The sequence below is a fragment of the Entelurus aequoreus genome, linkage group LG05 (genome assembly GCF_033978785.1).
Source record: "Entelurus aequoreus isolate RoL-2023_Sb linkage group LG05, RoL_Eaeq_v1.1, whole genome shotgun sequence".
In the NCBI taxonomy this organism is placed as follows: domain Eukaryota; kingdom Metazoa; phylum Chordata; class Actinopteri; order Syngnathiformes; family Syngnathidae; genus Entelurus; species Entelurus aequoreus.
In genome coordinates this window covers 67,482,289-67,497,207 of record NC_084735.1, presented here as the reverse complement: position 1 = coordinate 67,497,207, position 14,919 = coordinate 67,482,289, and the positions used below count along the sequence as shown (strand labels likewise).

General features: G+C 42.0%; 1 protein-coding gene across 1 annotated transcript in view; it reads left to right on the top strand.

Annotated features, from left to right (window-relative positions):
• The first annotated feature begins 8,502 nt into the window (after positions 1-8,502).
• LOC133649811 (leukocyte cell-derived chemotaxin-2-like) overlaps positions 8,503-14,919 on the top strand; it is a 67,236-nt gene continuing 60,819 nt past the window's right edge. The window contains exon 1 of the mRNA XM_062046484.1: positions 8,503-8,534. Coding sequence (XP_061902468.1) covers positions 8,506-8,534 — 29 coding nt within the window. The 5' untranslated portion in view covers positions 8,503-8,505. The remainder of the gene's footprint in view (positions 8,535-14,919) is intronic.

Here is a 14,919-nt window from a genome sequence, read left to right as displayed (position 1 = left end):
TTGTTCGGACATTAACTGAAGTTTTCATTAAAATCCATCCATAATTTTTTGAGTTATGTTGCTAACAAACAAACCCTGGCGAACCTCTTGGGTCTGCGTACTGCAAGGCCTTTGTCTGGAGTGTTTTTAAGACAGTGGTTGTAATGTTTTAACCCAGGTTTATTTTTCAATAACATTGAAACCACAAGTGGATTCAATGGATTTGTTATCCATGTTGTCAGTAGGAAATGTGTATACTTGTACAGCAGGAGCAAGGGAGAAGTGTCTTGGGACACAAGGACACAATGGACGTGACTAAGCTGGTAGAAGCTGGGGATCGAACCAGGAACCCTCAGGTTGCTGGCACGGCCACTCTCCCAAGTGCGCCATGCTCTGTAAGAAGTCAGTAAGAAGTTTGGTAAGAAGTTTGGTGACACTTAACTGCGGGGAACACAGGTACTTTCTTGAGGACCGGGTGAACACACAGAGAGCAGACGGCCGGGGTGTTTCCACCGTGCAGATCCGACTGAAAGCCCAAACAACCGCCAAAGAAATGAATATTGAAGATTTTAGAGGTGGACCATCATGGTGTGTCAGATTTATGAGACGAAAGGGACTGTCCATTAGGGCACGGACGACTCTGAGTCAGCAACTCCCTCCCGACCACGAGGAGAAAATAACAAACTTCCGCGAATTCACACAAAGAAAAATAGACAAATATTCCATCGGACCGGACGAGATAATAAACATGGATGAAGTGCCTCTGTCCTTTGACTTGCCTCTCACAAGGACTGTTAACAAAAAAGGTGAATCGTCCATCACACTGAGAACAACTGGCCATGAGAGAACACATTTCACTTGTGTTCTGGGCTGCACAGCATCCGGACTAAAGCTTCCACCAATGGTGATTTTTAAGTGGATTACAAAGCCAAATGAAAAATTCCCGAAAGACATCTCCATAAAAGTCAACCAGAAAGGGTGGATGATGGAAAGCGTTATGAAGGAATGGCTGAATGAGTGCTATGTCAAGCGACCTGGGGGATTTTTTCGCAAAAAAAAAAGCACTGCTCGTTTTGGACAGCATGAGAGCCCATATAACAGATTCTGTGAAAGCAGCCATCAAGAGCACAAACTCTATTCCAGCTGTGATTCCTGGGGGCACAACGAAGCATTTGCAGCCACTGGACATCAGTGTGAATCGTGCTTTTAAAGTGGCACTACGAGTTCAGTGGGAGGCATGGATGACTAACGGTGAGAAATCATTCACCAAAACTGGTAGCATGCGAAAAGCAACTTTTGCTCAAGTCTGCCAGTGGATCCTGACGGCATGGAAAAGTGTGAAAACATCCACGATCATCAACAGCTTTCGAAAAGCTGGACTGCTGCGTCGTGATGATGAAGAGGACGGCGTAACGGCTGACGAAGCCGGAGCCGTTGATTCCACTGACGAAGGAGAGAGAGTGGCTGACGACGCCATTTTGGACCTGTTCTTCTCCGACACCGACGAAGAGGATTTCGGTGGTTTTAGTACGCAGGAGGAAGACGATGACACAATGATTAAAGGACTGACTACCGTCACTACAGGTAATACCGTTGTATTATTTGTACTCTGCACAAATGCTGTTCGCCATGTCAAAGACGTGAAAGTTTGATTGAAAGATTTATTGTTAATAAATGGGACGCTTTGCGTTCCCAAACAGTCATCTCTGTCCCGACAATCCCCTCCGTGGTAGCAGGAACCCCTATATACTACGGTAATTACACATCAAAACGCCTGCGGCTTATAGTCTGGTGCGGCTTATATATGGAGCAATCTGTATTTTCCCCTAAATTTAGCTGGTGCGGCTTATAGTCAGGTGCGGCTTATAGTCCGGAAATTACGGTAATATGAGAAGCAACTAGATAAACCACCACCCGGAACATATATATTTGATGCCAAGGAGGCCAAGCATCAATTTGTGAGATATTTACATTATCAAACATTAAATTGTAAGATGACTTTTCTGAAAATCATCATTTTCCAAAAATATATAAGATGTCCACTACAGAAGACACTGTTTCTCTAAAGTTAAAAGTTGGAAGACACTAACGTGAACATTATTATATCGCATTTGTTACACTGAATGATTATATTGTTAGTTTAAAGACACTTAACTGAAAGTATACTTAAAAATATATATATGTATTATTTATATATACTTGTTCGTAGTGATGATAAAAATAGAACATTTGAGCCACTTCATTTTACAATATCTAAAATGTTTAAGTCTTTTTTTGGGGTGGGGGGCATATACCACAATAATATTGTACTGTGGTCTTAAAGCTGGGGTACTTGAATCTTGTATACACACTAGGGTTGTACGGTATACCGGTATTAGTATAGTACTGCAATACTAATGAATCATATGCGGTACTATACCGCCTCTGAAAAGTACCGGTCCGCCACCCCCCGCCCCCCGTCGTCGTCACGTCGTGTCATTGCTGGTTTATGAGCAGACGAAAAAGTTGGAAGAGTCCAAATGCTGACTGTGTGTTCTCTGACCGGAACCCCAACGTGGTCAATATCCGAAAAGTTGAATACTCAACAAGAAGTGTAGATAGAACATGTTAAAAGAGAAAGTAAGCAGATATTAACAGTAAATGAGTAGATTAATAATTAATTTTCTACCACTTGTCCTTAATAATTTTTACAAAATAACAGAATGGAAAATGACAATATGTTACTGCATATGTCAGCAGACTAATTAAGAGTCTTCGTTTGCTTACTTACTACTAAAAGACAAGTTGTCTTGTATGTTCACTATTTTATTTAAAGGACAAACTTGCAATAAGAAACATATGTTTAATGTACCCTAAGATTTTTTGTTAAAATAAAGCGAATAATTAAATTTTTTGTGGTGCCCTTTATTTAGAAAAGTATCCAAAATTCTGAGGTTATTGAGGGAAGACTCTTAGTTAATGGCTTACTGGTTGTACAATAAGGTCATGCAAAATAAGGCATTAATAAGTACTTAATAATGATGTAGGTTGCTTCTCTTTCTTCCCCTCCATTTTTCTGCATTCTTTCGTATCTCAAGTTATCATTACATATACGTATTGTTGCATTTAAACAACTGTATTGTTGATAATAAAGGTAAAGTATTGGTATTGTTCATTATCAATAGCGCTATTTCTATTGGTATTCGTATTGCTCCATTTTTAGTGTAATAATGCTCATTGCCATTTCTGTATTATTTTTTATTTTCGCTAACTGCTTATTTGCTATTACTTTTACCATCATATTTGTACATGTCGTATTTGCTGATGTTGCTCTATTGTTGTTGTTGTTGTTGTTGTGTTTGTTGTTGTTGTTGTTTTTGTCTCTCTGTCTAATCCCCCTCTTGTCCCCACAATTCCCCCCTCTGTCTTCCTTTTTTTCTCTTTCTATCCCCTCCTGCTCCGGCCCGGCTGCACCAAATGATAATATAAATACATTTAATAAAGTGAAATACAAATAAGGCAACAAGAGAAGTATCCTACACTTCTCTTTTGTAAAGTAAATCTGAACAGCCGATATGGGCATCTACATCTACTATATGATTTGCCTGAGAAGCTGGACAGGACAAAAAAAAAAAAAAAAAAAAAAGTACTTAATAATGACTCATTAAGAGCCAATATGTTACTAATTTGCATGTTACTAAGGAACTAATTAACGGTGAATATGTTCCCCATACTAAAGTGTTACCGTAATTTTTAACCCAGCAGTTTTTAGAGCGTAGTCTTAATTTTCAACAACTTCTTTCGGGGTTTTACGCGGCAGCACTTCGTGCTGATAGAAATGTTCCTCTTTTTTTCGTCAGTTTTCCTCTCTTTTTTTTTTTTTACCCTCAAAGAGTGCTCACATCCCTGTTTTTAGAACCAGCAGCCTCACTATTGCTTTGGCCGAAATCACCCTTCACATTAGCATGACGGCACAGCTGCCGATCGATTATTCGCCCGCTGTCGGATTCAAATGGAGCGCAATTAATTTGTCGTAAAAGCGCGGGAGACACATTTCAACCCGACTTAATCAGGGTCGGAAAGAGGAGGCCGGAAAGCGGATCGATGCTTCATCCTGCCGGCGTAGAATTGCCGAGAGGGGAGGCAGTGAAAGGGCCACAAAGACAGATTGCTCCAGCACACCTTACCTTTGATTTGAGCATGATCGTTGTCAGGGGGCCGCATTTGTTACTTCAATACGGGACGTCTGTGTTTGATAAAAGTTACCTGACATGCTGGCATCCATCAAATTGTGATGCATGGTTCCCCCTGGGGAGAAGCAATTAAGCCGAGGGAACATTGGCCGCCGAAGCTTTGCCAGCGTGCAACAGAGCAAAAGTACGAAACAACGCATCATTTCCACCCGCGCACCTGCAGGTAATCGCGGCGGCCGTAAACAAACTGCCGCTCTGCAGCGCCAGCGTGACAGTTTTCCACGTGGCAAGTCGAGCTGAACATTTTCAAGCTGCTTTCAAAACGTCCGCCGTATGTCGCCGATGTTTGAGTGCTGCGTTTAAGTGTCAGAAGCGCTCAGGAATACAAAGTACCCCGCACTCACGTTGCTTGTCAAGTTGCGTTAGAGGACGTTGATCTTAAAGAAGGCTGCCGCCATGGAAAGCTTGATCAAAGTGAGCGCCCTACAGTATTTCCCTGCGGAGACTCAATGTTGTATTTTTTCCAAACGGAATCATTAAAAATAATGATGTTTAAGTACAAAACATCGCAATGGACAGTTAGGCTCAAATAATATCAAATTGGATATTTTTAGACCCAATGAAACAAATATAAGACGACCTTTAACATAAGATGAAAGTAGATTGCAACAAAGTACAGTAGTACCTTAACCGAAGAGTGTTTTGAGATAGGAGCTGTCTCTCGGCTAATTGTTACGATTTTAAGTTGCGAGCAAAACTTTGAATTACAAGCATTCCCGCCATTGGCTGGCGTAGCAAATGTCACTGTGAATGCATTTTGAATTTATTTATTAATTTATTTATTTATTCCAGCAGACATATATAGCAACACTTGATCACTCTTTGTAATTTGACAGACATGCAACGGCACCCACCGAAAAGGGATACGGGGAAAAAAGCAAGAATGCTTATCCATGTCCCGCCCCTAATTTACCTTATATGTTGGTTATATATGTTGGTTGTATAGTCCGAAGTTTCAACAGCAGATTTTATGGATACATGAAAATTTCAGAACATATGCTGGAAAACACTTTGTCAATAGCATTGAGCGACCATGAGATTTTCTCCATCTTGCCTGGGTATCTTTTGTCTTCTGAAGCCTCGTCTGGTGTGTTATGTCCCTTATTCCACAGTGAGTTCTTTTGCACCTTTGTCCCACAGTTGAGATAGTCCAAACAACTAGTCATGTTTTTGATAGTTTCCCAACAACACATTTTTTACCGCAAGGTTGAACACTCTTAGGCTAGAAGACAGTTTAATTTCTCCGCTCACATTGTCCCACAGTTTCACCCCCGCTATAGATAACATTTGAGCCTTGAATGTGGAATTCACCATGTTAAGTTTGAATTTCAGGACACCCCTGAGTTCTTGTGGACCATCTGAGTGAAAACAGACTCTGTATATTTGCAGGTAGAGCCCTTTGTGAGGCCATAAACATAACTTGAAGGCTACTGTATTGGATTATATCATGTAGTTTAAGAAAATTACTCATTATGAACAGATCATTGGTATGTGCTCTATATGGGGCATAATGTATAATTCTAATTGACTTTTTCTGGAGCTTGAATAACGGTTCAATAGTGTCCCTGTAGGTGTGCCCCCAAACTTCAGGGCAATACTGTAAATGCGGCAATAAGAGCTAAGTAAATCGTTCTAAGTGAACTTTTATTTAGTAATTTCTGCATTTTCCACAAAATGGAGACACCCTTAGAACCCTTGAAGACTCGACCAAAACATCCTGTTTTACTCGCTGGCATTAGCTTATAGCTAAGAGATGGACATAACTTTGTTTTCCAACCACGGGAAAGGAAGAAAGTGAGTGTAAAGGACAGCGCTGAAAAGAAGTTGATGATATTGATTGAATTAAGAAAGACATCATCAGATTGTGTCGCCAACTTGGCGAAGCAATTTGAGTGTATCATTACTAGTCTGTGCCAAACTGAAGCAAAATGAGTCTAACACCAGCCCAAAATGTTGAAATAATATCAAACAGCTGACATTCATTCATTAAAATATAGAGAAGCTGCTGAAGGTGTGTTTGACGAAGAAACAGCTGGAAGGAAATACCAGAAGTCCACTCTCCAAAGTAAATGCTACTGTGCATTATTATTTAAATTCACTGGTTGTCTGAAGTGTTCCTGAACCCCTGTGGTGATATCCTTTATACACTTATGTCGATTTTTGATGCAGGGATCGAAGGTCCGTAATATCATCGCTTACGTGCAGTGATTTCTCCTGATTCTCTGAACCTTTTGGTGATATTACATACCTTAGATGGTGACATCCCTAAATCCCTTGCAATAGCTCGTTGAGAAATTCTGTTCTTAATATGTTCGACAATTTGCTCACGCATTTGTTCACAAAGTGGTGACCCTCGCCCTCGTTTGTGAATGACTGGGCATTTCATTGAAGCAGCTTTTATACCCAATCATGGCACCCACCTGTTCCCAATTAGCCTGTTCACCTGTGGGATATTCCAAATAAGTGTTTGATGAGCATTCCTCAACTTTTTCAGTCTTTTTTGCCACTTGTGCCAGCTTTTTTGAAACATGTTGCAGGCATCAAATTCCAAATGAGATACTATTTGCAAAAAATAACAACGTTTTCCAGTTCGAACGTTAAGTATCTTGTCTTTGCAGTCCATTCAATTGAATATAGGTGGAAAAGGATTAGCAAATCATTGTATTCTGTTTTTATTTACGATTTACACAATGTGCCAACTTCACTCGTTTTGGGGTTTGTAAATGTGTACTATTGACATTTTTTTTGCTCAAACAATTGTCTGTAATTAAAGATAAAAAGAAACTAGTTTGAGTATTGTGTTAAAGGCCTACTGAAATGAGATTTTCTTATTTAAACGGGGATAGCAGATCCATTCTATGTGTCACACTTGATCATTTCGTGATAAGATGCAGACAAGATGGCGCCGTCGTGTGCGGCTGGCCGTCTACCGCTCTCAGTCTGGTTTCAGTTTTTGTTGATGCACTAAACAGTTCGAGTCTCTGCTGGTGTATGATCGCCAAGAATTGTTGGTTTTTCGACCACCTATCAAAAATATTTTTTTCTTTTGATCTTGGTGGTCCAAATGTTTTGCCTCTGGTTGCTGTCAGGAATACCAGCTCACCTCTTCCAGGTTCCAGCCCTGAGCTTTCCGCGGAAGCGTCGCCGCGGCACCCGAAGTGGCCGCCGGGTAAAGCAGAGAGTGCTGTTGCCGTGCTCTTCCAGCGCTGCCCGGACGGGAAATGGATTAAGCGGTTCCCTTGTTGCTTGCTGGCCCTCCGTGGATCCATCGGGTTACCCTGTACCGAAAATCGGCCCCGATGAGAGACCCGGGACACGCCGCGCCCGCACCTGCTCAGCTCGGTGCCGCCAACGTGGGGTGAATCCCTCCAATTTAAAGTTGTTGTGCCGGGATTCACGGTATGCTGCGACGCCGGTCTCATCTCCTGCCAGAATTGGTCTGGTAAACGGCAGATCAGTGGCGAACAAAACGTTTCCACTCAGGGATTTCTTCGAGTCACGCTGTCTGGACTTCATGTGCATAACGGAGACGTGGCTCGGTACCGGTGAGTCCAGTGTTTTCTCCGAACTTCTGCCGGCAGACTGTTGCTATTTTAACTCTCCTCGTGCATCAGGCCGTGGAGGAAGAACGGCGACACTTTATAAAAATGACTATAAATGTAAGCAATGCTTTCCTTCGTCATTTTTTGCCAGCTCTGAATTGACTTTATTTGAGGTGTGTCGCGCTGACGCGGTGATGTGCGCTGTCATTTACCGCCCGCCCAAATACAATAAGGACTTCATCAATGACTTTTCGGACTTTTTAGCAGGAATTATTCCCCGCTATGATCGTGTCCTCATTGTTGGAGATTTTAATATCCATGTATGCCAGACCTGGGCATTCTGCGGCCCGCGGGCCGCATCCGGCCCTTTGTGCGTCCCTGTCCGGCCCGCGTGAGGCCAATTATAAATTACAAAATAAATTGAAAAAAGTATCTATGTCGAGTGTGCAATACAACGGTGCTGCTTTTGTTTTGAAAATCGTTATTTGTATTACTTCCGTGTGGACGTATGCGTGTGCGTGGTTGTGAGTGAATGTGAACAGCTGCAATTACAAAATAAAGTTGAAAAAACATCTATGTCCTGCGCGCAATACAACTGTGCTGCTTTTATTTTGAAAAGTATTATTTAAGGGCGTGTGTCCGTGTGTAACCTGCGAGTGAAGGTGCACATGCAGCGACAAGTAATGCACGGTTTACACCCGAGACGCTAAAAAGAGAAAAGTTGATGACGAATGCCGTGTTTTCAACAAGACATGAACTGCAAAGCAACATCCCCTCTAAGGTGCGTGCCTGCGCAATTGCGCACTGCTCAAGCGTCCACTGCACGCAGCAAATATATGCCGCGCACCAAATCAAATCCCATCTGAATTCTAAACAAAATAAACATATTTATTCTATGGAATTTTGCAATGCAACTTTGAGTGACAGTGACAACAAACGGCCCTAATGGTGTTCGTCAACACCGTTTACAACACCGTTCAATTGAACACCATTCAATTATTGTAACGTCTATCGAGATGCTTCGAGGACAGGATATTATATCGATCACTTTATTGAGCAAAACTGTTTATATTCGGACATAACCACACCAAAAACATGAGTAAAACAATTCTATCTCGAAAAACTAGTCATTTTCTGCCGTACAAACCAGGCCAAAACCAACTTGTCATCTGTCACCAACACGCATAGCACTAAACCACTGGTGCGTTTATGGCCACACAAAAAGTCGGACAACTCAAACACCATACAAAGTTACGCTATGACTCCTCAGTCATACGTGTGCTTATTTTACTGTCATTTATTATTAATGTTAATTTATTTATATTATTCATGGAATGCTGTTACACACACTATGTTGAAGTATTACTATTATTATTAATTATTATTATTATTATTATTATTTATCTTACGGTATATATCAAAAATAATATTGAGCAAAATTTAATTTAAATATTGTCGATGTGGCCCTCCAGCAGTGCTCGGGTAGCTCATGCGGCCCCCGGTAAAAATTAATTGCCCACCCCTGATGTATGCTGTCCCGACAAACCACTGGTGAAGGATTTTTTAAACCTTATTGACTCTTTTAATTTGACACAGTTTGTGTCTGGCCCCACACACGGACGTGGTCACACGCTTGATCTTGTCCTTTCATATGGTCTACCTGTGTCTAACTTGGACATTTGTGACAATGTGCTTTCAGACCATATGCCTGTCATATTTGAGGCCAGTTTTAACCGCTTGACAGCTGGAGCGCGTGCTCCTGCGCGTCTCTGTCGAGTTTTTAACCCTTCCACTGCTGGTCAGTTTATTACTGCTTTTAACCAGGTTTTTTTTACCCTCTGACTCTGTTTTTTCTAGCACAGAGTCTGTTTTTTCTGACACTGAGAAACTCTATGTATTGTTTGCAGGGGCGGATTAAGAAATTTTGGCCCCCTGGGCCTGACATGGTCTTGGCCCCTCAACCCCCCGCGCGTGTGGGCGCACACACACGCACGCACTATGCAAGAAATACTGTATACTGTGAACAGACATGCACACTGTACTGTACAGAAGAGTGCACATACTGCACACACACTATTAGGTATACCACACAGACACTGACAAGCACAGGTTTCACACAGACACAGGGGGAGGGGATAAATGGCCTAAAAATAAACATTTTTGAAAATGATTACGCCCACTTCAGTGATGGTGCATTGGGTCATTTGAGAGATATTATGTATTGGAAGTTGGTAGCTATCATGAAATAAACCCCCCAACCCACCCAAAAAACTAAATCGGACATGATTTTTGCCCCCTTTTCCTCCCTTCTATCATTAAAAATAAAATAATATCTTAGGAAAACACATTGGCATAACGGCAGCTGTGCAGCAAATTGAGGCTCAAAGTCTGTATCTATTTGTGGTTAAGCTTGAGGAGAAGGAGAAAGGTAAAATGATAACATGCATCGGAGAGCACCACAAAGAAAGGTGTAGGCCAGTTCATGGTACAAGGGCTGCATGCAGGTCAAGATAGCCCATTTCCAAGAATGCTATAGTGGCTGGACAGGCACTGGACATGTCCTGAACTCAGTGTCAGACGTGGCTGCCGAATACTTGGATGAAGTGAAGCAGCTGACAGATCTCATGCTGCCCCATCTGAAGACTGTCCTGGCCAGGCAGAGGATGGATGAGGAGACCTTCCCAATGGACCCTGTCAGTGAACAGGCTAGTAACATTGATGGCACCCCTGTGCACAACATTGGGATGGAGAGACAATGTGGCAAGGTGGACTACAAACTGAAGAAGTTGGGCACACTGAACGCAGTCAATAGGTCAATAATTTTACAGAAGAGCCAGGAGCTTCAGAGGTTTCAAGGCAGCAGCACAAGCAAAAAGGGAGGTTGAACTCAACTGGAGTAAATTCATGAAGGCAAAATTCGAGAGTAGGGCAGATGAGAAACAAGAGATGGCTCAAAGAAAGGAGAGTAAGAGACTAGACATGCTGGACACACTGAAATCTTTTGATGGCCCCTTCACGATAGTGGGGAAGTTGAAAAGTTCCTTGTGGATGAAAGTCTGCACAAGAATGCAAAGCTGCAGAGAATGAAGCTTGAGGTTCAGTTTGCCAGAGAAAGCACCAAGCTTCTGCCTAAAGTCAATCCTATCTTCACAATCCAGGTGACACTTCCCAGAAATGGCAAAAGTGCAATTCTCCAAGTCATAATGGATACTTAGAATTTTATGGTGGTGGTAAGTATTCATGAAAACAGGTAGCCTAACATTAGTGAATGGGTGAATTCTGGAAATAACCTAAAAATCTTACACAGTGCACCTTTAAGCAAGGGGTTTCTTTCGTGCTTTCAATTTTGCAAAATCATCCACCACATCATTGAAGTCCAACTCTCTTGTCAGCTCACTCTCAATTGCCATTAGAGATAACGCATTTAATCTTTTCTGAGTCATTCTTGTGCGCAGCTCATTTTTTACTCTTGACAAAAGAGAGAATGAGCGTTCTCCCTCACAGTTACTGACCGGTAGAGTGAGAAAAATCTGTAGCGCAATGTATGTATTAGGAAACGTAGGCTGTAGTCCAAAATGTATTATTGTTTTGAGCAGTCCTGAAGGGGTCCTCTCCTCATCAGTGTTGTTGAGCTGTATAAAAGATTTGAACTGTATAAGCTCCTGTCCAAGACTTTCATTGAGGTCAGATGGGTATGATTCAGTGAGAATCTTGGCCTTGTGAAGGACTGAAGCATTGGACTCTGTATCCAAAGAGAAAAGGACACTGAACAAATTGTTCAGATGTTTGTAGGCCTCCAGACGGTGATTAAGGCTTGAACTCAGTTGATCAATAGAGGCAATAAATGTCTCTATTTGAAACAGTTGCCTTCCTTCAAGCACAACATCTGGGGATGCTGATTCATCAGCAAACTTTTTACGTTTCCTCGTCCGTTCAGCCCTGTAAGATGGGGTGCCACCCAACATGTTTAAGGCTTTCTGCTCAAAATGATCAAATAGATCTCTTTGGGAGAGAACAAAGGTGCGCAGAGATTCCAGCAATCTAACTGCTGTACCAAGGTCCATGTCTGCTTTTTGAAGTTGCAGACTTGTGGCCTGAAATCTGGACAGAACAGTGTCCCAAAAGCCTGCCATGAAGGCCATCTCAAGTGAATCCAGCTTCCGCACTAGACTGTCAGCTTCAGTTCGTGTGTCTCGTTTCTCTGTGTCATCAGTGGAAATAACCTGTAGTGCTGCTTTTATTTTACTGTAGTTCTGCCACAGTGCTTTGGTAGATTCTGCACGGCAACTCCAACGCGTGTTGGATAAAGCTTTAAGTGTGAGATCTATGTTGGAATTGCCAAATACCCTGTCCCATCGGTGTGTGGATGCAGTTGTGAAGTTGTAAATAGACTGAATCAAGTCAAAATACTTAGAGACTTCATTTCCACATCTGTCAATGCTGTTGACTCCCACCAAATTCAAAGAGTGAGCTGCACATGGAATATAGTGTATTAATGGGTTGCTTTTCTTTAAGTGAGCCTGCAACCCATTATACCTCCCTGACATGTTGCTGGCATTATCATAAGCCTGCCCCCTGCAATTTGACAGCTCTAACCCTAGATTTTCCAACACAGACATGACACAGTTAGCCAAACTTTCACCTGTATGGCTAGTAATGGGCTCAAAACCCACAAAGCGTTCAACAACACTGCCCTCTTTGCTAACAAAACGGAATATGAATGTCAATTGGTCCACATGAGATAAATCTGGGGTTGAATCCACAATGATAGAGTAGTATTTGCTTGCTTGCAGTTCATCTGCTATAGCCTGTTTGGTTTTTGCACCCATCAATTCAATGAATTCCTCACAAATGGTGGAGGACAGATATGAGGTATTACCTCGACCCATCTGCCCAAACTTTCTGATGTGATCCTTTAGAAAGGGATCAAATTCAGCCAGGACCTCCAGAATACCAAGGTAGTTCCCATTGAGAGGAGACCCTAACGATTCATTTTTACCCCTAAATGCAAGGCCCCTTTCTGCAAGGAATTTAATGACTGCAACAACTCTTTGTAACACCTGCCTCCAATAGCTGCTCTCTGCCTGAAACTGTTTGAACAGGTCTGCATCAACTGTGGCACCTTTGGCGCGGTTCAAGACTGCTTGCATGCAGGTTATGTGCTCAGCACTTCGCTCATGTTCACCAAATCTTTCTGAGTGTTTCCAATCACAATAGCCTGTCACAAAAGAATGCGTTTTTGGGGAAAACAGTTTGCATGCAAAGCAGTAAACATTACCAGTAGAGGGAGAGTACATCAGCCACTCTCTTTGTACTCGTTGTCCATTGGGCAAGTGTGAAGTAAAATGTTCATTGTTTAGGCATCGGGTTTTGCCTCCTAGCCCACTGTTCCTCACAGAAGCTGGATAATGGCTGTGACGGTTGTGAAATGATTTTGCACCTCTTTGAATAAGAACTTCCTTCATTGACTCAGTGAGGGTCTCAGCCCATTTAGCGGGATCACTAGGTAGAGTTGTCACTGTAGATGGTGTTGAAGAAAGATTCAGCTCATTTTCTATGCTGTCCAGAGGTGCAGTGACCTCACATTCATCCGAGCAACTGGCTACTGCTGAATTGGTTGAATCATAAGCATCAGAAGCATTTGGTTCAGTGTCTACACTTGTAGTGGTCTCAGGATCTTGGGAGCTACATGCTAGCTCAGGTGCATTGCTAACCTTAGCTGAATTTGCAGTAGCATTTATAGAATTGCTTTCAGCAGATGTCTTTGTACTGAAGAAGCTGGAGATATTTGGAACACTCTCAAGTAAAACTGATTCCTTTTTTTTCTTTTCTTGCTGAATTTTTTTTCTAGCTCCTCCACTTAAACGTTTATGATCCATATTTCCCTTCTTTCTTTGCACATTGGCTCTTTGCCTATCACAACAGATAAACCAACTATGTGTGTGTGTGTGTGTGTGTGTGTGTGTGTGTGTGTGTGTGTGTGTGTGTGTGTGTGTGTGTGTGTGTGTGTGTGTGTGTGTGTGTGTGTGTGTGTGTGTGTGTGTGTGTGTGTGTGAGTTTGTTTGTGTGTTTATGATCGGTGCTGCTTCCTTCAAGTGTGTGAGGTGATTTAGAAAACTAGCAACCCAGCATCAACACTCCAAAGCAGAGAATAACAGCTTACTAGCATAGACAATTGAGAGCAAAGAATCAACTGATTCGTCTGATAGACAGCAGGAGAGCAGAGTGGTCAGTGATGATCGAATCAAGAAAATGTCTAAATGGCAAGGGAACAGACTGATTTGTACTGAGGAGAAAGAGAGAGAGAGCCAATTACAGTGAAATATATTCCAAAAGAGCCAAGTGACTAGCTGAAGGCAGGGACAAATGCCTTGGAGTGACCAACAAGAGTGCAAAGTACCAAATGGCAAAATGTGGAAAGACCAACAGGCAGATCTGCTTTTACCTCTTATCTTCACAACCAAAAAGTTGCTAAATGATGTTTTCAGTCGCTAGCCAGGTATGGCCAAAAGACGCGAAATCTAGCGGCAAAGTCGGTCAATCACACTGACAGTGAAACAAATATTTTGAAAAGATAATAATTGTACACCTTTGTGCACTTTAGTCTTCTATCTAAATATTTTCACAAAGGACACCAAGGCAGCTTGCTAGCTATGATGGGAGCAACAATGTCTGATAGACAGCAGGAGAGCAGAGTGGTCAGTGATGATCCAATCAAGAAAATGTCTAAATGGCAAGGGAACAGACTGATTTGTACTGAGGAGAAAGAGAGAGCCAAGTACAGTTAAATATATTCCAGAGCCAAGTGACTAACTGAAGGCAAAGACAACAGCCAGATACCTTAGCAGAGACCAACAAGAATTCAAAGTACCTAATAGCAAGATGGCGAGACCAACACAATAAATTGTATTAGGATTTAATTTATTAACGTTAATCTTAACAGCCAAAAAGTTGCTGAATAATGTTTGTAGTCGCTAGCCAGGTATGCCCAAAACAAGAGTCGCTAAACCTAGCAGCAAAGTTGCTTAATTGCAACACACTCTAGGATTCAGGGGAATTAAGGATAATAAAGATATTAATTGTACAACTTTTTGTACTTTTTTTCTAGTTTTTTGAGTCGCCAGCCATGTATGGCCAAAAGTCGCTAATTGAATGCCAACGTTGCT